At 41.2% G+C, this 23,297-nt stretch overlaps 1 protein-coding gene across 1 annotated transcript in view; it reads right to left on the reverse strand.

Moving 5' to 3' along the window:
* The window catches only part of LOC138971857 (probable serine carboxypeptidase CPVL), a 34,164-nt gene that overhangs the window by 5,815 nt on the left and 5,052 nt on the right, over window positions 1–23,297 (reverse strand). Inside the window, exons 5-11 of the mRNA XM_070344689.1 lie at window positions 15,872–15,930; window positions 14,446–14,525; window positions 13,504–13,570; window positions 5,844–5,969; window positions 3,133–3,264; window positions 2,492–2,590; window positions 343–516 (exon numbers count right to left, since the gene is read on the reverse strand). Of these exons, the coding sequence (XP_070200790.1) occupies window positions 343–516; window positions 2,492–2,590; window positions 3,133–3,264; window positions 5,844–5,969; window positions 13,504–13,570; window positions 14,446–14,525; window positions 15,872–15,930 (737 nt within the window). The remainder of the gene's footprint in view (window positions 1–342; window positions 517–2,491; window positions 2,591–3,132; window positions 3,265–5,843; window positions 5,970–13,503; window positions 13,571–14,445; window positions 14,526–15,871; window positions 15,931–23,297) is intronic.

Here is a 23,297-nt window from a genome sequence, read left to right on the forward strand (position 1 = left end):
TACTACATTCAGTCAAACCGTCAAACTCACAGAATGTAATTAACGCTCTGCTTTTTTTTTCCGCCAAGACAATTTAGCCTAATCGGTGCCCTGAGGTCAAGAGCCAAGAACACTCTGCCACTTTCATGAGAAAAAAAGTGTTCTGAAAGTGATAAGCCAGTATGGCACATTAGCGTACATATGGCTGGCTCGCAGATCACTTGAATTGACAAGCCAGTATAGCGCAGTAGAGTAAAGCGCTTTACAAGAAAGCATGCTTTTTAAAATCAAATACACACATACACATACACACACACACACACACACAAACACATATACACAAAGAGAATCTATGAAGAAAACCTTATAATTATCCATAATGACAGCAATCCACGGTTTGACAGACTGCAGGAAGTCTTCAGTGAGATGATTGTAGACTTCGGTGCCTCCATTGAATGTCAAATTGCCAACATGGATGGCACGCCGCACAACAGGGTCGGCCAGGAAATCTCCATAGTAGTTGAACTGTGCAGGGCCCTGGAATAAAAATGCCATTAAGTTTTTATTGAGAGATGTAGATGAGAGTTATATCTTTTTATGTGATATACATACTTTGAATCAGAAAGACCAAATCACCGCCAATCACAAGAACAAAATGTATGTCTAACTCTGTATCAAAGCATGTTGTAAGAGGCGACTAACGGATTCTGTTTCTCCTTTTACCCTTGTTAAAGGGCAGCTGTCGGGTTGTGGCTCTCAAAATCTGTTCCTTAGAATGAGTTATCATGTAACTGAAACTATACTTAAAAGTTACTTGGTGATTTTGACAGCTTGATAACACAAGTCCGAAGACTTTAGACATGCTACAATGTCTTTAATCGAAGAAAGTTTGCATTCTTGGCCGAGTCAATGCAGCCCGCTCGAAAATTACTTCCCTTGGACGCGTCAGCCGCGGAATCGGCCGGGTTGAACGGTGCTCTCTTTATGCCGTGTAATGGGCGCAATCGGGTTGTCTAGTCAAGCCCTCAAGCATACTTCACGGGTAGGTGAAGAGAAACTTAGGATGGGGTGACTTCTCCCAGGCCAAAATTTCGCAGTAAAAAACGGAGTTCATAACATGTCTTCCGTCCCCCTCCTGCTTTTGTTCCACTTGAACCCTGTTTTTGTTCAACTTATTGGCAGATATTGTCACGCGTCGAGGAACACAAACACACACACACAAACACACTCACACACAGACACACACGTGTTATCACACATATACACAGACACACACACACATACGTGTTATCACACACACACATACGTGTTATCACACACACACACACACACACACACACACACACACACACACACACACACACACACACACACACACACACACACACGATAACCATCACAAACACAGTTTGACAAATTCATCTTTGATTTTTTGCGGCCGAACCCCCCTCCCCCATTTTCCACACTAGATCCACTGTTTCATCTTTGTCTCCGTCTCTCTTCCCTTTATCTTATGTCGTCTATCTACTTGAGTGAGTAACTGAAGATGTATTATCATCATCTCTTTTCCTAGATTTTCCCACCGACAGAGTTGGCTTTTGTCTTGAATTCAGTACCTCACACGTACACGGTAATTGGTGTGACACCTCAAGCGGACCTTCTTCATAAGTGTACAGTGTCTGCTGACAAGGGACACGAGGGTCTGTGGTTGAGCAACTTTATGGTTTAACCGGGTGGACTGGAGGAGTAGCAACAGCATGTGAACCACTTTAGAAATGACTTGTAAAGGTTGCAGTCGGTCAGATCAAAGAAGAGAAAATGGGAACGTGGGTCTTGAGAAGATACCACCATCCTAATACTTTACTTTGTGCAAGAATCAATCACGCGTACAGCATTACAGATGTCCAGCTGTAGTCTACATTGTACTGTAAACTTCACAGCGGCCTTATCGGCTTCCTCGAGTGACGTCACAGCAAGGCTAACGCTGCGGCGTCTTTCTTGTGCTGACAGAGTTGTCGGTCGCGGATTTTGAGTCGTTTCGGCCTGCCAACTGCTTCGTTTTTTTGCGGATTGTGAGAACTAGCAGAAAGTTTCACGCATTTTAATGGTTTCAAACTAATGATGAAAGTGTCTTCTTCTAGACCAAATCAACAGTCTTTAGTTGAATCAACTCGGAAAACTCTTAAACGCGTTTTTGCACAAAACTCCGCACATTTTTGAGACCAGGCAACCCGACAGCTGCCCTTTAAGTGTTTCTTGTATAGAATATAGTCAATTTTTGTAAAGATTTTAGTCAAGCAGTATGTAAGAAATGTTAAGTCCTTTGTACTGGAAACTTGCATTCTCCCAGTAAGGTAAAATATTGTACTACGTTGCAAGCCCCTGGAGCCAATTTTTGATTAGTGCTTTTGTGAACAAGAAAAAATTGACAAGTGGCTCTATCCCATCCCAAATCCACTCTCATGACTTATAGAAATGAAATCCCTTCACTCAACTTGGCACTAAAACTTACCTGGGTACGAAGGAAGTTGTAGTCATCAAACAGTCCAGACATTTTGGCAAAGGAAGGGTTAGGCTGGGTGACATTGTCATCCCAAAGAACATCAAACAACTGGAACAAACATTTAAAAAATTAAAAATACATGCATTTTAAAAGAAATCATTCAGCATATCTGCTATATAAAGAAAACATTCTTCGTGATTTAGAATTTTAAAAAAGTGTTTGAGAAAAATTAATTAACAAAACAAAATCATGGAGATAATGACCACAGACGCCAAAGAACAGAGGAATATTTACAGCCCGGCAGAAATAACAAACAATCAATAAAATGTACTTGACCTGAAAACAAATCTTTTAAGACCCCCCGATTTAAGACTACCTCCCTTTTAAGACCACGGTTTCTCAGACTTTCTGTTCATAACCTCTGTACATGTACCCCCATTTTAACACTCCCTCTTTTTTAAGACCAGATTTTGGGAGATGTTAAAATGGGGTTTCCAATGTAAAGCGATTAAAATAGGAGCACATGCATGCACATGTGCAGAAAAGGATGTGTGTGTGTGTGTGTGTGTGTGTGTGTGTGTGTGTGTGTGAGTGTGTGTGTGTTTGTGTGTGTGTTTGTGTGTGTTAAGACAGACACAAAATTAACTGACCTTGAAAGCTTCCAAGTACTTTTTCTGAGCAATACTGTTAGCAGCGTTGTTGGTCAGTCTCTGCACATAGCGAGCCTGGGGCTCATCTATCAGACCCACGTTGAACATAAAATCTGCATACTTGGGTAGCATCTGCCAGAAACAACAAAATATCAAAAACGTGTACAGTGGACCCTCCCTTTTTTAGACCCCCCAATTTAAGACTTCCCTTTAAGACTTCCCTTTAAGACTTCCCTTTGAGACTTCCCTTTAAGACTTTGCTTTAAGACTTCCCGTTAAGACTTTTGCTTTAAGACTTCCCTTTAAAACTTCCCTTTAAGACTTTGCTTTAAGACTTCCCTTTAAGACTTCCCTTTAAGACTTCCCTTTAAGACTTTGCTTTAAGACTTCCCTTTAAGACTTCCCTTTAAGACTTTGCTTTAAGACTTTGCTTTAAGACTTTGCTTTAAGACTTCCCTTTAAGACTTCCCTTCAAGACTTCCCTTTAAGACTTTGCTTTAAGACTTCCCTTTAAGACTTCCCTTTAAGACTTTGCTTTTCCAAATTTTCTGTCCATAACTCGAGCTCTGTTGAAATCCAAAAACAAAGAGACTGCCAACGTTCCAAAATTCAGAATCAAAAAACAAGAAATGTGTATTGTTTTGTCAATAACAAACGTTCCAACGACCTACCTATCTTGTTTTTTTTATTTTGAGCTCTGTTGATTAACTTCCACTGATTTTAACACTTCCTTCTTTTTAACACTTCCTTCTTTTTAAGACCTGCTTTTCTCAGATTTTGAAGGCCTTAAAACTAACAAGTCGCGTAAGGCGAAAATACAATATTTAGTCAAGTAGCTGTCGAACTCACAGAATGAAACTGAACGCAATGCCATTTTTCAGCAAGACCGTATACTCGTAGCATCGTCAGTCCACCGCTCATGGCAAAGGCAGTGAAATTGACAAGAAGAGCGGGGTAGTAGTTGCGCTAAGAAGGATAGCACGCTTTTCTGTACCTCTCTTTGTTTTAACTTTCTGAGCGTGTTTTTAATCCAAACATATCATATCTATATGTTTTTGGAATCAGGAACCGACAAGGAATAAGATGAAAGTGTTTTTAAATTGATTTGGACAATTTAATTTTGATAATAATTTTTATATATTTAATTTTCAGAGCTTGTTTTTAATTCGAATATAACATATTTATATGTTTTGGGAATCAGCAAATGATGGAGAATAAGATAAACGTAAATTTGGATCGTTTTATAAATTTTTATTTTTTTTTACAATTTTCAGATTTTTAATGACCAAAGTCATTATGTAATTTTTAAGCCACCAAGCTGAAATGCAATACCAAAGTCCGGCCTTCGTCGAAGATTACTTGACCAAAATTTCAACCAATTTGGTTGAAAAATGAGGGCGTGACAGTGCCGCCTCAACTTTCACGAAAAGCCGGATATGACGTCATCAAAGACATTTATCAAAAAAATGAAAAAAACGTATGGGGATTTCATACCCAGGAACTCTCATGTCAAATTTCATAAAGATCGGTCCAGTAGTTTAGTCTGAATCGCTCTACATACACACACAGACACACACACACACACACACACACACACATACACCACGACCCTCGTTTCGATTCCCCCTCGATGTTAAAATATTTAGTCAAAACTTGACTAAATATAACAAGAAGGGCAAAGCCCATACGACTCACATGCTTTACACATTTTTCCTACCAAAATACATGTGACCTTGACCCAAGGTCAAGGTCATCCAAGGTCATGCAACACAAAGCTGTTAATTCAAGACATAGGAAGTACAATGGTGCTTTTTGGCTCTTTCTACCATGAGATATGGTCACTTTTAGTGGTTCACTACCTTATTTTGGTCACATTTCATAAGGGTCAAAGTGACCTTGACCTTGATCATATGTGACCAAATGTGTCTCATGATGAAAGCATAACATGTGCCCCACATAATTTTTAAGTTTGAAACAGTTATCTTCCATAGTTCAGGGTCAAGGTCACTTCAAAATATGTATACAATCCAACTTTGAAGAGCTCCTGTGACCTTGACCTTGAAGCAAGGTAAACCAAACTGGTATCAAAAGATGGGGCTTACTTTGCCCTATATAGCATATATAGGTGAGGTATTGAATCTCAAAAACTTCAGAGAAAATGGGAAAAATGTGAAAAATAGCTGTTTTTTAGGCAACATTTATGGCCCCTGCGACCTTGACCTTGAAGCAAGGTCAAGATGCTATGTATGTTTTTTGGGGCCTTGTCATCATACACCATCTTGCCAAATTTGGTACTGATAGACTGAATAGTGTCCAAGAAATATCCAACGTTAAAGTTTTCCGGACGGACGGACGGACGGACGTCCGGACGTCCGGACGGACGGACGGACGACTCGGGTGAGTACATAGACTCACTTTTGCTTCGCATGTGAGTCAAAAAGAGGGTTCCACCGTACAGAGAAACACAAGCATGCAAAACATGTTTAATATATACCCATCTGACACGTGAAAAACACACACATGTACACTGAACCACACTGTGCTCGTTTCTGTATTTTTCAGACCTGACAGAGTGCATTTTTCAAGTCTTTGATCTTTTTTTTCAAATTAACTAGCAAATCCTGTTTCCATACCCATGCACTTCAACAATTCAAACAGTAAATAAACCCCAAAGAAAAATTCATTAAAAGGAAGAAGAAGAAGAAACATACGGTAATAGGGTCACACAGTCCATCCCCGATGGCCATGCCCTTGAAGTTGATCTTGACCTTGGGGTGACCTTGGTTCTCCATGTGGATCTTATAGGAAATGGCCGGCACATATTTTCCAGCATATGACTGAAAAACAGACAAGGCAGTCAGTGTCACATCCGTTTTCTGCGTAGCATTAAGAAATACAAATTTGACATAGGAGAGTTCTGCCCTGGTTTTGCTTGTGACATAGGAGAGTTCTGCCGTGTGCTGACAAAACCGAGTAAGTCCATTTTTTTCAAAAATGATATTTTTTGTTCATCAAAGCTTAGAAATTAAGGCGCACCTTATGTGTAAATTGTGACTTTGTGAAATAAATAGATAAGGAGATATAAAAAAGTAAGTCCACACCTTAAAAACTGTTTAAAGTACATCTGCCATGTGCTGACAAAACCGAGTAAGTCCATTTTTTCCCAAAAATGATATCTTTTTGTTCATCAAAACTAAGAAATCAAGAAGCAGCCTGTGTGTAAATTTTGACTTTGTAAAATAAATAGATAAGGAGATATAGAAAAGTAAGTCCACAACTTCAAACATTTCTCCAAAAAAATTACATGTCAATTTGCTGGTAAAACCAAGTAAGTCCATCCACCAATCACAAGAACCTTTATGACGCTATAACCTATCAGAATGCAATATTTTTGCCAGTATGACGTCAAAGTCAATCCGAATATTCTTGCGGCATTTTACTTGTTAGTAGGTGTTGTGGAGATCGCTAGATACCACTGGAATCGAATAGAAGGATATAGAACATTATAGAACTTACTTTGATTAAGTGCGCAGTCACTCATGACGTAAGCGTAGACGCTCATCGAACAGACGGAACTGTGTAGATCTAACCAGATTAGTGTCGATGTTTCCCGAATATTCTCGTATGTCCATTAACTATATAAGTAGGGCTGCGCACACGTATTGTTGTTCTTTACCAGTCTTGCACTTGTTCTTTCTTACACTGTGCTGAGAGATATTGTCACCGTTGTTCCAGCTGTTAATAAATCTACAGAACCTACACAAATCGTTGTGTCTCCTTTGCGACTGAGAGTGACGAAAGGAAAAACACGACAACTGGCGTCGTCGACAGTTACTTCCCTTGTCTATTCGGAGTGACTTATTACTGCAAAATGACGGAAACAGAGCAGCTGATAACGCTTCTAAGGGAGCAGTTGGAGCAACAGCAACGCCAGCACAAGGAAGATATGGAGCAACAAATGCACCAGATGGAGATGATGATGAAAGTGTTCAGTGGTGCCGCAGCTTCTGCCAGGGAGGAAAGCTACGACGATCCGAGTGCTTCGAATCTACGTTTTCCCATTACTACACAGGCAGCTGCAATCCCATCTTTTGTTGCGTTTGATGCAACATCGGAACTGTGGCCTGACTACTGGTCAAGATTTTGCACGTTTGTGGTCGCCAACTCCGTGCCGGAGCAGCGCAAGGCTCAAGTTTTCTTGACGAATCAGACTGCTACGGTCTACAAACAACTGGCAAATCTGGCTACTCAGCAAAATCCGCCCAAGGACATCAACAGTTTGACAATGGACGAAATTGTCAAATTCATGAAAGAACAGTTCGACCCGAAACTCTTCATAGTGCGAGAACGTTTCAAGTTCTGGAGTGACATGAAACGGAAGCCAGGCGAAACTCTCCAGGAGTTAGCAGCGCGCATACGCCAAGACGCCGCTACCTGTGACTTTCCTTCGATCAAAAACCCACAAGACGAAGCTCTGAGACAGAGATTCATATGTTCTGTCAACAATGAGGCTGTCTTAAAGGCTCTATTCAAGATCAAGGACACAGAGCTGGATTTCGCACGTGCTGTCCAAGTCGCGATTGAGACTGAAGACGCAGCGAAGGTTGCCAAGGAAACTGTCTACGGTTCCAAGACCATGCCAGTCAACAAGGTCCACCAGAACAAGACTACGGGTCCACGAAAGAACCACAAGCAGTCTAATTCCACAGACAGGAAGTGCTACCGATGTGGAAAGGCCCACAAAGCAACAGACTGCCCCTACAAAGACGCCAAATGCCGATACTGTGACGTCACAGGACATTTGGAAGCTGTCTGTAGAAAAAAGCAACATCAGAATCGGGAACGACATTCCCAGGCTTCCGTGAAGAGAGTCACGAAAGCAGAGCTTGTCAACGCGATCCTCGGTGAAGTTCCCCAAGATACTCCTAGGTTGGATGTACCCATAACAATCCAGGACCGACAGTTCACCATGGAACTGGACACCGCAACTACAGGAAATTTTGTTTCTTTTCCGGTCTGGAGACAACTAGGAAAACCGAAGCTGGATGACGTCACACATCGTTACGAGTCTGCCAGCAAGCACGACCTGCCCGTGCTGGGAACTTTCATGGGCCAAACCAAGGATCCAGTGACTGGTAAGCAAAGCTCAATTCCGTACATCGTCACCAAGATCCCTCATCTGAATCTGCTAGGACGCAACGCAATCCAGACTCTGGGAATTTCTGTGGACAATGCTCTAGGACTGAGGAGCATAGAGAGTCACGCAAAGAGTGAGGGTGCAAAACCTACGCATCCAGCGACCTCCAACGCGCCTTATGCTGCCCTGCAACGAGATTGTCACAGACTGTCTGATAAATTCCCAAATCTCTTCAAACAAGAATTGGGATGTCTCAAGGACTTCGAACTGGACGTGAAGTTCAAGTCTGATGCGAAGCCGGTTTTTCACAAGGCACGTCCGGTACCTTTCGCTCTTCGTGATGACCTCGCCAAAGGCTACGAAGAAGGCATCGCCAAAGGAGTCTGGAAGCCAGTCCAGTTCAACGAATACGGAACGCCAGTGGTACCAATTCGTAAGGCACAAACCTCGGGCACCCTGAAGCCCAAGCTACGGATCTGTGGTGACTACTCAGTGGGCATCAATGATCAGCTTGAAGATCACCGTCATCCAATGCCACTCCCAGAGGAACTGATGCAGAAGCTAGGAGGTGGATTCGGATACACCAAGATCGATCTTGCTGATGCCTACAACCAGATCAAGCTGGCACCAGAGAGTCAACGCAGGCTAGCCCTCAGCACTCACCGTGGGGTACTCCTGCAGCAACGACTTCCTTTCGGGATAAAGTCAGCACCTGGTTACTTTCAAGAGATCATGGAAAACCTGACCTGTGATCTACCTGGTGTTGCCGTCTTCCAAGATGATATACTCGTCAGCGGGAAGGACGCCAACGACCACCTGAGCAACCTGGAACGTTTGCTCACTCGTCTGAACGACAAAGGACTCAGATGTCGTCGTGAAAAGTGCGAGTTCGCACAAGCCAGTGTGGAATACCTTGGACATACCTTATCGGCCGAAGGGATCTCCAAAGGATCGAAGGTCGAGGCAGTTTTGAAAATGCCAGCCCCTACGGACGTCTCAAGCTTGAAGTCTTTCTTGGGCTCAGTTCAGTTTTACGGGAAGTTCATCCCTAACCTGGCCAGCATGGCAGAGCCGCTCTACCGCCTGACGAAGAAGGCGAACCCCTGGAAGTGGGGAGATGAGGAACAGGCAGCATTTGAACAGTTGAAAAATGTGCTTTCCTCGGATCAAGTTCTGGTACACTTCGATCCAAACAAGACTTTGGGACTAGCTTGTGACGCGTCCAACGTTGGAATTGGAGCAGTCCTATTTCATCGCTATCCAGATGGAAGCGAGCGCCCAATCGCCAACGTGTCCAAGACTCTCACGGCTGCAGAAAGGAACTACAGCCAAATCCACAAGGAGGCATCCAAGTCTCAGATGACTCCAGACTTGAAAGCTGTCGTCAAGGTAACCAGACAGTACAAGGCCGGAGATCCTGTGTATGCTCTGTACCATGGACCTCGCCGAGACAAACAACCCCGATGGGTACCAGCAGTCATCAAGAAGTCTCTGGGTACTCGCTGCTTCAACGTCATGGTCATTCCTCATGGTCCAGTATGGAGACGACACTGGGAACAGCTACAGCCACGCTACACCACTGAGGAAGACAATGAACCTGGTGAGGAAGTGGACACTGTTTCTGAACTTGTAACAGATCACCCCATGGAGATCTTGGAAACTGTGCCACAAACTCGGAGACAGACCAAACCCAAAGGTACTCCATCCGTTTCAGAGTATGGACCAGACAATCCAAGACGGTCAAAGAGAACACGCAAACCAACAGAGAGACTTTGCTGTTGATGCTTGAGGAGTAGCATCAGTTTAGGTGGGGAGGTGTTGTGGAGATCGCTAGATACCACTGGAATCGAATAGAAGGATATAGAACATTATAGAACTTACTTTGATTAAGTGCGCAGTCACTCATGACGTAAGCGTAGACGCTCATCGAACAGACGGAACTGTGTAGATCTAACCAGATTAGTGTCGATGTTTCCCGAATATTCTCGTATGTCCATTAACTATATAAGTAGGGCTGCGCACACGTATTGTTGTTCTTTACCAGTCTTGCACTTGTTCTTTCTTACACTGTGCTGAGAGATATTGTCACCGTTGTTCCAGCTGTTAATAAATCTACAGAACCTACACAAATCGTTGTGTCTCCTTTGCGACTGAGAGTGACGAAAGGAAAAACACGACAGTAGGGGTGCTAGTTTTGGTGCAAGCATGGCTGCTAAAGAAGAAGTGTTGTCAAGATAAATGACAAAACAGTGAAAATAACGTTAACATTACGAATTTGCACAAAATGGAGAGAGAGAGAGAGAGAGAGAGAGAGAGAGAGAGAGAGAGAGAGAGAGAGAGAGAGAGAGAGAGAGAGAGAGAGAGAGAGAGAGAGACTAAACAGGGAGAGAGTGAGAGAGGGGAAAGAAATCAGAGTCGAGGGGGGGGAGAGAGAGAAATAAAGGGAAAGAGGAATTAGGGAAGGAGGAAGAGAGTAAGAGGGAGAGAGATAGCGAGATAGGTTGGGAGGGATAGAAAGAGAGATGGAGGTAGGAAAAGAGAGAGATAGGGAGGGATAGAGGGAGGGAGAGAGAGAGAGACAAGGATCGTCAGGAGAATTATATATAGATAGAGACGAAAATTTTTAAAATAAAACGTCATAAGGTGACGTCATTATGTCTCGCCTTATCGAAAGAGGTCATTAGTGTGTTCTAAACTTTAAATGACGTCATTTGTGAGTTCTAAACTTAAAATGACGTATTTTCTGTATGGGTCGTCTGACAAGAATTTTAAAACTATCATTATAGGAAAATTGGGAACCCCTTGGACTTACTTGGTTTTGTAAAAACATTCATGCACACTTAAAAAGTTGTTTTTGGTTGTGGACTTACTTGCTCAAATCTGCTTATCTAAGCACTCTAAAAAGTAGAAATTAGCACACAAGATGCGCATTGATTTTTTCTTTTTGATGGACAAAAAATATCATTTTGAAAAAAAAAAAGACTTACCAAAGCGGAAGGTCGTGGGTTCGAATCCCGGCCGCACCTGACGGGTAATTAAGGTGAAGATTTTACCGATATCCCAGGTCAACTTACGTGCAGGCCTGCTGGTGCCTTATCACCTTTCGTGTGTACACGCAAGCACAAGACCAAGTGCGCACGGAAAAGATCGTGCAGTCCAAAGCAGAGTTCGGTGGGTTATAGAAACACGAAAATACCCAGCATGCTTTCACCGAAAACGGCGTATGGCTGCCTAAATGGTTTTGTAAAAACGGTCATCCACGTACAAAGCCACTCGTGCAAAAGCACACGTGTACGTGGGAGTTTCAGCCCACGAACGCAAAAGAAGAAGAAGAAGCAGAACTAAAACGCCTTCACAAAAATTGCGTCCTCGCTGTTAAAACCCGTCAATCGGGATAGTGAATGTTTCCGTACCATGTCCACACGGCACCTGAATTGCTTAATATCAATTCAAACTCTATAAATAGATTCAGGAAACATTGACACCTGCAATAAAATCACTTTCGTGCCTGTGCTAGCATTTTAATGTCCAGAAATATTTCGTAATAACAATTTCAAGAAACGATTTTTAAGACATCAAACCCGGGTAAATAGTGTTTGATTTGAATTTCAAATAATGTGATTTAAGGCTGTAACTATAGTAATAACCGTACCACCCAAACTTACAACAACAAAACATTACCGGAACAAAAAAACATGCTGTGTAGCTTAAAAAATTGTACGTGAATAATATGTATTTTAGCAAATCACCGCAATCTGATATGCTCATCATTCTCCAAGGCACTCAAACTAACACTCACGTACACAGTCATACACAAGAACCAGCTTTTATTCTTGACTGGACATAGTCCTTAGATCAAGACTGGTTTTAATCAGAACAAACACACAAACGCACACATTGTTACAGGTTCGCTTGGAAAGTATCTGTGAGAATCGTACCGAAATGAGCCAGAGCGTTGTTTAGAGATCAAATAAGCAAAGGGAAGTAAGCGCTCTAATGTGCACACGACATGTGTAATAGAGTAAGCGAGAGTTATACGGAACGTTTCTCCTGGCACCCGAGAGAATAACGCATTGAAATTAACAAGCGACTTTCATCCTCAAAAAAAGCACTACTTTTTCTTCCAAATGTTTTGACAAAACCAAGTAAGTCCACTTGCTTAGATCTGTCAAATTTTTTAGATCTGATATAATGGAAAAAAGTGACAAAACCAAGTAAGTCCACAAAATGTCCAACAAAACAAAAACCATCCATCAGATCATTATCAAACTCGGGTTGTAAACGTACAATAATGCTATTTATCTTATTATCTCTGTAGGTTGATCAAGATAATCGTCACTTTTGAGAAATGTAATAAAACAGAAAAAGTCGTTTATCTCAGAACTAGCTTCAGTGGACTTACTCGGTTTTGTCAGCACACGGCAGAGATCTGCTCTGGTTTCGCTTGTGACATAGGAGAGTTCTGCCCTGGTTTCGCTTGTGACATAGGAGAGTTCTGCCCTGGTTTCGCTTGTGACATAGGAGAGTTCTGCCCTGGTTTCGCTTGTGACATAGGAGAGTTCTGCCCTGGTTTCGCTTGTGACATAGGAGAGTTCTGCCCTGGTTTCGCTTGTGACATAGGAGAGTTCTGCCCTGGTTTCGCTTGTGACATAGGAGAGTTCTGCCCTGGTTTCGCTTGTGACATAGGAGAGTTCTGCCCTGGTTTTGCTTGTGACATAGCGGTATAACCTTTATCTTCATTCCTTTAGCAACCACAATCGTCTTATCGATAATTCTTTTTTGTGCTTGCTGGATATCTTGAGGTTTCTGTAATCCACCGAACTCCGACACGGATTACAGGATCTTTTCCGTGCGTACTTGGTCTTGTACTTGCGTGTACACACAAAGGGGAGATAAGGCACTAGCAGGTCTGTGCATAAGTTGACCAGCTGGGAGATCAAAAAAATCTCAGGCCTTAGTAAAGCCACCAGGCCCGACTGATCGGGATATGAACACTCAACCCTCCGCACAGGAGGCCGATGTCTTATCCACTAGGCCACTGCGCCCGTCTAATATCTTTTGATTAGGGTTAATGTGCTCCTGCTTACATCATCCCCAGAGAAAATTAAGTTGCCTGGTGCTACCTCAAGTTTGTGTCAGTGTCAAAGCAGATTCCTAACCCCATTTGCCCTTTGAGAGACAAATTGCTTTTAGAAAAAGGAAAAGAATTTATCGGGAGAAAAATATATATGTACCTCTCCTGTGATGTAGAAATCATTGGACTGATACTCCGAGTATATCTGAAAAAACTGCACCAGAAAGCTGAAAAGAAACACACAAAAGAAAAAGAGTTGTTCAGAAGATTACGAAAAAATATTAAGCTATCGTTTACTTGCTTGATACAAAACAAAATCTGTGCATGGCTTTGACTAATTTAACGCTTGTGTTCCCTTTCCCCCCAATTCAGTGTATTCACTGTTCTTGTCTTAATTTGCATATTAACTTTAATGAGCGCTTTTGCTGCTAGCCCTGCTTACCTCCCCTGGCGCGAGCGCTAGAGGACACGGGTGAAAAATCGTTTCTTTCTTCTCTCCGTTGAGACCGGGTTTATTTGATAAACGTAAGTGGTCCCGCGGTAAGTGTAAATCGGTACTTTTCTATTTTATTCTGCAGCTTAGGTAACTGCGCATAGTCTTCATTGTTTTTTAAATTTGTGGTGTCGAGGTATGTCCGAATCATATGCTACCCATCTTTTACACATGGCGCAGTTACCTAAGCTGCAGAAATTAAATAGAAAAGTACCGATTTACACATCGCAAAGAAGCGATTTTTCACCCGTGTCCTCTAGCGCTCGCGCCAGGGAGGTAAGACGCTTCTCTCCCTTGGGCCAAGGGAGGTGACCAATGCAAGCAGCAAAACCGCTCATTCCCTGAATGACATTAATGAGTAGAAAATCAGCACAATTCAAAACAAGAATTCCAACCACACACCTCTGTCATATAAAATAAGATCTTCAAGAGAGATAGTAATGTCCTTAAGCTACAATAAAAGCTGGAAGAATAGTTTTGTTTTATTATTGTTGCCCAGTCAATTAAAAATGACATCTCATCCAGACTGACGAGGTCTTATAATGTCCATAGAAAGCTGATGTCATTTTCCACAGATTGTTGTTTCATGTTCAAATGTCTGCTGTGTACCTGTACAGATCTCTGCCCACCTCCTCTTCGTTTGTGACGTAGCCAGCATCATCCTTCGTGAAGCTGAACCCAGTGCCCACCTGAGAATAAAGACGATCATAGATAGGAGAGTCGCAAATGATATCTGTATACACGAAAAGGAATGAAATACCCAGCCAATGCCTTTCCTTGAAAGCACACACACACTCACTCACACACATACACACACACACACACAGCTACTGACATTAAAGGCACAGTAAGCCTCCCGTAAACCATCACAGAGCTCCCCGAGCGTCTACATACAGTACAAGCATACTTCCATTTAAACGCTCACCGAACGGGAACATCCTGGCTGCTTTCTGTCGAGCGTGAGAAATTTTCAAAGAATTTATTTTCGTGGACTTGGCCCTGAAGAACAATGGCGCCTCGTTTTGGTGCTGGACGGCTGTTATGAATATCCCGGAAATCACGCCCGGACAGTAAGCCTCCCGTAAACCATCACAGATACTGTCAGGCTTTTACACACAGTACAAACACCCTTCCATTTGAACGCTCACCAAACGGGAACATCCTAGGTGCCCTACGTAAAGAGCGAGCAATTTTTAAAGAATTAATTTTGCAGATTGTCTCAAACACTTTTTGGAACCATCCTGAACTCAGGTCAAAAATGAATTACTTCCCTTAAACTGGCAACAGCCGTGGATCGATGATTATCAGAATGTTTTTGGACCGTGGTGCGTTTTTGCGCTAGACCTAACTTTTAAAATCTAGCTTGTTACACAAACATTCTTTAATCATAAAAGAATTCTTTTTTCATCAAGACAAGATCAGTGCAATTCGAAGTTGTGAAAGTTTGAAAAAAGAAAAGCCCGGAAGCAGGGTCACGCAATGGTCTTAGCAGACGACGGTTTATCAGCCAGTGCATATCGCCGTTCCTCTCAACAGTCAAAAGCCATCGCTAGAGTTCTTGTGAACCACAGCCGGTTTTTTCGTGCATAAAAACGTGCTATTGTAAATAAGCTCACATCTAGTCGCATTCAAATAAGGCTAACTAACGACTACATTGTGAAAAAGGGAAACTGGATCACACGGGTTCACGATGGCTCAGGGGTAGATAAACCACGCAAAAATAAATTCTTTGAAAATTGTTCGCTCTTTACGGAGCGCACCTAGGATGTTCTCAATCGGTGAGTGTTTAAATGAAAGGGTGTACTGTGTGTAAAAGCCTGACCGTATAGATCTGTGATGGTTTACGGGAGGCTTACTGTGCCTTTAAGATTAGTTATGCTCATCTGCAGAACAAATAATCTGCTCTTTTGAAAGTGTATTTGTTCTGACAGGTGACTAGAAAGTCTCACTAGGTTCTGTTACTTTTGACGGTTATAATCTGTCCAACGTTCAATACACGACTATAACTGAATGCGGGTGTCAAGTGTATACTTACAGGGTTGTCAACATAGAGCATGGAGTATTTCTGATTCCAGGTTATGTTTCTTGGTCTTACTGAAACAAAGAACATTTACAGTAAGTAAGGAAAGAAATAATGACAAAAGCAAGCTCAGGGGTATGCAATTTTAACACACACACACACACACACACACACACACAAACACACAAACACGCACCTTCCTGTCGCAAACAACAACTAGTCCAGGCATCTTAGCCACTTTAGTGAAGGGAACGTTGAAGTGACAATGACTAGGTTTAAAATGTCCCTTATCAGAAAGTTCAACCTCATTCGTTTGATGTTTATTAAGCACATTTTCATATAAAGTTGGCGCTTCATACGGAAAAATGGCTTTGAAATTGACCCAAATCCTTCTTTGGGCTCTGTAAATGTCGTTTGGGGGTATGGTTGTAAAATGGTATCTACTGGTCACCCCAATGTATAAACTGAAAACTATTTCTGCACCAGAACACGCAGAAAGGATTGTATCTGCCTGATGTCTGATGCTTTTCAAAATCCCCAACCACTAACACCTTCAAAACGGACTTTAACTGACACTGTTGTTTTTCCCTATATAATCCTTACTATTTTTCCGAGACGTCGTCGTGTTGTGTATTTAGCTTGCCACAACCTCATACATGGTCCTAAAAGTTAAAGTTGAAGAAAATACTAAAGATAAATGAAAAAGCTGACGCAGTGTCATTCGCACCGTGAATCCCCCCATGGGAACATACTAAAGTCTGGTTCCAAATAGGCTCAATTTCCTTCTATTTCTTTGTATTTCTGCCTCGTAGGGGTAGGGGTGTTCAAACCAAAGGCACCTTTAAACCAAAATTCAAATCACACATCTTACAATACTAAGACACTCAGCAGTAAAAGGGTGTCTGCTGGTAAAAAATTCCAAACAATCCTAAAAGTACTTCACTACTAAAAGTGCTTTTAAAAAGAGCCGTTATTTTTCCCTCTATATTCAGTATTGTGTTTTCTGCGAACATGTAGTCTATTTAGATGGTTGTCGTGTGCACTTGAGTTGCTAAAGCGTTTTCAGTTGGGCATATGTCGAAAAGCAAAGAATTAGCCCTTTGAAAACCATCAGAACTGTCACACAAAAATAACATTTACCTATCTCACCAACTGACCAAACATAGGGCTTTTCCTTATGTATTATGTATTGTCGTGTTTTTTGTAGCATACTTGTGAAAACAGCCACCACTGTTGTAAATGATACTTTAAAGAGCATTATTTCATTTTTACAGTTGAAGGACAACCTGGACTGCCGTATATTACAGCTGTTTTACAATCAGCCAAAATTTTCTTAACAAACGTATGTTAAGAACAACTCCCACAGTGAAATTGAAGGAAAACAAAGTGAAAATCCGCCTGCCATAGAGGAGCTAAAGAATCAACAATAAACGACTGCATGGATAGCTTGATGCACGAATGCATTGCGGACATGTTTGTCTCCAACCAAGAGAAAGTTCCAAAAAATCCCTTTTGTGCTTCTTATTATACAGTGACGTCAAAGACAGCCTTTTCTGCTGTTCATACATTCAGGGGTTATGGTTACACTAAACGACGTAGTTGTAGCCATACTGCCATCCAGATTTATTTTTTCCTTGCGAGCAGTCACAGGGTGTTTGTGCTGTCTGCCAACCGTTAGATGACCCCGCCCAAGTCTGTTAAGGGACCGTTTGACCGTTATAGAACGCGTCTTTTTGATTTTTTGGCACAGTTGGAAACGGTTGATTTTTATCCCTACCATTGTTTCCAAACATTATATAGGAATGTTTTGTGAACAACGGATAATAGCCGCTACTCGCATGTGTAGCAAAAGTGAGCGTACATACTCACCCTGGTCGTCCAGCCGTTGTCCGTTGCCCGTCTTTATCTGTCTGTACTGAACATTACCTTTGGATATTTCTCCAACGCTATGAAGTGAAGAAACACCAAATGTTGCAAAATGTTGTATGACCCCAAGAGCTCAAAAAAGATACTTGAGAACCTTGACCTTACCATAAGGTCAAGGTCACAGGGAGAATTAATGTGGTCTAAAAACTGCAAAATTTCACATTGTGCCAGTTTTCTGGAAAACAAATTAAAAACAGCGGGCTTAGTTTTGTATGGTATACAAGAAAAAGAAAGCCTTATCTTCTGATACCATTTTGGTTGACCTCGGTTCAATGTCAAGGTCAGAGGAGCCCTTCAAAGTTGAATTGTAGACATATTTTGATGTGAGCTTGCCCCTTTAACTTTACTATGGACGATATCTCTTACAAACTTAAACACTGAGTGGGGCGTTTGTTAGAATTTCATACTGAGCCACATCTGGTCACATATCGTTAGGGTCAAGGTCACATTGACCCCTATGAAAAATGTGACCAAGCCGGGTAAAGAAATCCATGTGTCTTGGTAAAAAATCTTAACAAAGCAAAGCCCATGCGACTCTCATGCTTGACCTTTGTCTTAAAGTGACCTTGACCTTCAGGTGACCTTGAAGGTGAAGGTCTAACAACTGAAGCTGGCAAGGACATTGTACACTATTAGAACTGTTTTACAGATTTTTCCTACCAAATTACACATGACCTTTGGCCAAGGTCAAGATCATCAAAGGTCACACATCACAAGGCTATCAATTCAAGACATAGGAAGCATAAACATACTTATTGGCACTTTCTACAAAGAGACATTGTCACTTTTAGTGATTCAATTGCCCGTTTCAGTCACATTTCATAAGGGGCAAAGTGACCTTGACCTTGATGATATGTGACTAAATGTGGCTCAATATCAGTATATAACATGTGCCCCACACAATTATGAAGTTTGAAAGATTTTTTTCATAGTTCAGGGTCAAGGTCACTTCAAAACATGTATACAATTCAACTTTGAAGGACTCCTGTGACCTTGACATTGAAGCGAGGTCAACCAAAATGGTATCAGAAGATAAGGCTTTCTTTTTCTTGTATACCATACAAAACTAAGCCCGCTGTTTTTAATTTGTTTTCCAGAAAACTGGCACAATGTGAAATTTTGCAGTTTTTAGACCACATTCATTCTCCCTGTGACCTTGACCTTAAGGTAAGGTCAAGGTTCTCAAGTATCTTTTTTGAGCTCTTGGGGTCATACAACATTTTGCAACATTTGGTGTTTCTTCACTTCATAGCGTTGGAGAAATATCCAAAGGTAATGTTCAGTACAGACAGATAAAGACGGGCAACGGACAACGGCTGGACGACCAGGGTGAGTATGTACGCTCACTTTTGCTACACATGCGAGTAGCGGCTATTATCCGTTGTTCACAAAACATTCCTATATAATGTTTGGAAACAATGGTAGGGATAAAAATCAACCGTTTCCAACTGTGCCAAAAAATCAAAAAGACGCGTTCTATAACGGTCAAACGGTCCCTTAACAGACTTGGGCGGGGTCATCTAACGGTTGGCAGACAGCACAAACACCCTGTGACTGCTCGCAAGGAAAAAATAAATCTGGATGGCAGTATGGCTACAACTACGTCGTTTAGTGTAACCATAACCCCTGAATGTATGAACAGCAGAAAAGGCTGTCTTTGACGTCACTGTATAATAAGAAGCACAAAAGGGATTTTTTGGAACTTTCTCTTGGTTGGAGACAAACATGTCCGCAATGCATTCGTGCATCAAGCTATCCATGCAGTCGTTTATTGTTGATTCTTTAGCTCCTCTATGGCAGGCGGATTTTCACTTTGTTTTCCTTCAATTTCACTGTGGGAGTTGTTCTTAACATACGTTTGTTAAGAAAATTTTGGCTGATTGTAAAACAGCTGTAATATACGGCAGTCCAGGTTGTCCTTCAACTGTAAAAATGAAATAATGCTCTTTAAAGTATCATTTACAACAGTGGTGGCTGTTTTCACAAGTATGCTACAAAAAACACGACAATACATAATACATAAGGAAAAGCCCTATGTTTGGTCAGTTGGTGAGATAGGTAAATGTTATTTTTGTGTGACAGTTCTGATGGTTTTCAAAGGGCTAATTCTTTGCTTTTCGACATATGCCCAACTGAAAACGCTTTAGCAACTCAAGTGCACACGACAACCATCTAAATAGACTACATGTTCGCAGAAAACACAATACTGAATATAGAGGGAAAAATAACGGCTCTTTTTAAAAGCACTTTTAGTAGTGAAGTACTTTTAGGATTGTTTGGAATTTTTTACCAGCAGACACCCTTTTACTGCTGAGTGTCTTAGTATTGTAAGATGTGTGATTTGAATTTTGGTTTAAAGGTGCCTTTGGTTTGAACACCCCTACCCCTACGAGGCAGAAATACAAAGAAATAGAAGGAAATTGAGCCTATTTGGAACCAGACTTTAGTATGTTCCCATGGGGGGATTCACGGTGCGAATGACACTGCGTCAGCTTTTTCATTTATCTTTAGTATTTTCTTCAACTTTAACTTTTAGGACCATGTATGAGGTTGTGGCAAGCTAAATACACAACACGACGACGTCTCGGAAAAATAGTAAGGATTATATAGGGAAAAACAACAGTGTCAGTTAAAGTCCGTTTTGAAGGTGTTAGTGGTTGGGGATTTTGAAAAGCATCAGACATCAGGCAGATACAATCCTTTCTGCGTGTTCTGGTGCAGAAATAGTTTTCAGTTTATACATTGGGGTGACCAGTAGATACCATTTTACAACCATACCCCCAAACGACATTTACAGAGCCCAAAGAAGGATTTGGGTCAATTTCAAAGCCATTTTTCCGTATGAAGCGCCAACTTTATATGAAAATGTGCTTAATAAACATCAAACGAATGAGGTTGAACTTTCTGATAAGGGACATTTTAAACCTAGTCATTGTCACTTCAACGTTGTTCTCTAATATGCCTGGACTAAACAGCATGTGTGTGTGTGTTAATTGTAACACTGTTGTCCAATGTTCCATGGACATTTCTCAAGATCCACAAATGGGAGATAACCATACTTTATGATAAGAATCCTATAATTGAGGGAGTGACTTCCCTTCCCTTGTACCCACATGAGGAAATATGAACATGCTAAAATTTCTCCTGTGTCCTGCCTTATCCATCCTTGTTATACATGTATATGGGTCCTTCCACAAAGCTGTGTACCACAAGAGGGTTATGACTTTAGAGTAAGATTTCGGAATGTTTTTCTTGCTTCTCGAATAATATAAGGATATCAACAGACTGCAAATTGACCAAAGAGATAACGATAAGAAAATCAAGAAGATCGCTATGTTGGTTAGTGTTTTATATGAAAGCAAACACAGAAAATGACGTCAAAATGGCGGGTTTTTTGTGACATTGCTTACATCTTGTTTTTAAGTATCCGTGTGGCTGCCAATAAAATGCGACCATGAACCCCCCGATATACATCTTCGTTGTCTTCTGTGCTAGTGTTACATATGCACTTAGCTGTTTTCCTCTACATATGTTTACAGTGTGCATTTGGATCGTTAAGAAATAACGGTTGCCTACGTAACATTTGGTTTCCAAAACCAACCGCGAACTACGTGAACATGTCTATAACTTCTGCACGCACGAATATGCGACTGGGTGTATTATCAGGCACAACTGATGTGTAGTGAACGTGTTAAAATGTGCGCCGTGTCAATTTGATCCGATTTGAATGTGATTTTGCCTTTCGCGTGTCGCCACTAAGCTTCGTTTCTATTTGTTCTGGTGAAGCTGGATCGTTAAAAATGATATTTGTCACTTATCAACGTATCAAACTTGGTGTTTCTTTCGCATGTAATGTTCTTCAACATCGCCGAAAGGTTTTTCCATAAAAAAAAATCCATTCATTTTTGGAACGCAGCAGACGTGGAGCGTTTTATGAGTCGTTTCCAACGAGGGACGAATGTTACGTAGGCAACCTTTTGCGACTTCAAAAGTTCGACATTTCAATGTTTTATTTTGTGATAGACGTGCTCGGTGTGTCTTTGTCAAGTCTTAGGCTATTCTTTATAGTCTAGTCCTGTTCAAGTTGTAAGAGTTTAGGTAAAAAACCGTTGAATTTTCATCAAAATTGGAACAAACTCGACTATATTTTCTTTCGAAAAACGATAAATCGAAGAAAATCAGATTAAATGCTGTTGCGAAATATAGAGAAAGAAATTCTGCGTTTGTGAAGCTGATTTCCTTGTTAGTGGGGATACAAAAAAGAGCAGTTCCTTCAAACTGCCTGGTGATACTTAGCTTATATATCCAGAAAGACTTGACTGGGCGAACCAAGCAGCCAAATTTAGCATCGGATATCAAATTAATTTCACTACCTTACAGCATTTACCCTCCCCAACTCCTCAAAGAGCATTCTTTGTTAGAAAGTGTGCGATTGTTCTTGCCAATCACACTTAGATTTATGGTATAGGATGAATAATGTCTCTGACAGGACCACTAAGAACGGATTGAATTATCGATCAAATATAACAAGAAGGCGCAATTGGTCAACTAGCTCTAAACAGTTGCCCATGTTGTTTATAATCTTTGCCATGTAGCTTTGAAATTAGCAGTTCATTGTTTTGGGCATATACGCTTTGAAAACCCATACATTACATTGACTTTTTTGAAGCATGATCACAAAAATATGGTCGCAAAAATGAAGCGAATTAGCAGAAAAATAAAGTTTTTGAGGTAAAAATAATTGTGTCTGTTGGGTGGATAGTTTGTGTATTGTTCTGTTTCTGAGTCATTCCATGATTCAGATATAACACAATACAATACCAACGTGTTTAAGAGAGGAACACTGTGTGTCCGACGTATCTCGAAGACACAGCATATCATTAATACTCAAAATCGTTTAGTGTCTTGATCTGCCTTGTGTTAAAAACAACGCACCTAAATCTAACCGAATTTCGAGTCGCATCAATGACGACGTCACCAAACCCAAAAGAATTCCATTCATAACACAGTCATTCACAAGCCGGTTGATGACGCCAAGTCACGGACCAATCGAATCGTCACAGCACATGCTGACGTCAAGTGCGACGCGGCGCGAACATTTGCGATTTGTCGGCTGCTCCGTCATCCTGCTCAAGAGGAGAAACCGCAACACTACATCTTGTTGCTACATGTTGACTCAATGTTATTTATTGACTCACACGAATGGATTTGTTTGTTACTTCACACAGACGATGTTTGTTTGTTGGTTGACACAACCAAAAAATACGTTTTTGTTACCTATAACTAGTTCAATTTGTTTTTCCTGACTGCATTTTGTTCGGAATAAGCTCTAAATGTGAAGCAAATAAAACTTGTTACTATATACTATGGCTTTTTGTTATCTGTTTTGTGTGTTTGGATCCCATGTTACGTTAAACATGTGTGATGTTACACAACTTTCTGACCACCCCTCGTATCCAAAAAGCATAAACTTATCTTTTGTTTAGCATGGCAACGTGACATATGTCTATATCTT

The sequence above is a fragment of the Littorina saxatilis genome, linkage group LG7 (genome assembly GCF_037325665.1).
Source record: "Littorina saxatilis isolate snail1 linkage group LG7, US_GU_Lsax_2.0, whole genome shotgun sequence".
NCBI lineage: Eukaryota > Metazoa > Mollusca > Gastropoda > Littorinimorpha > Littorinidae > Littorina > Littorina saxatilis.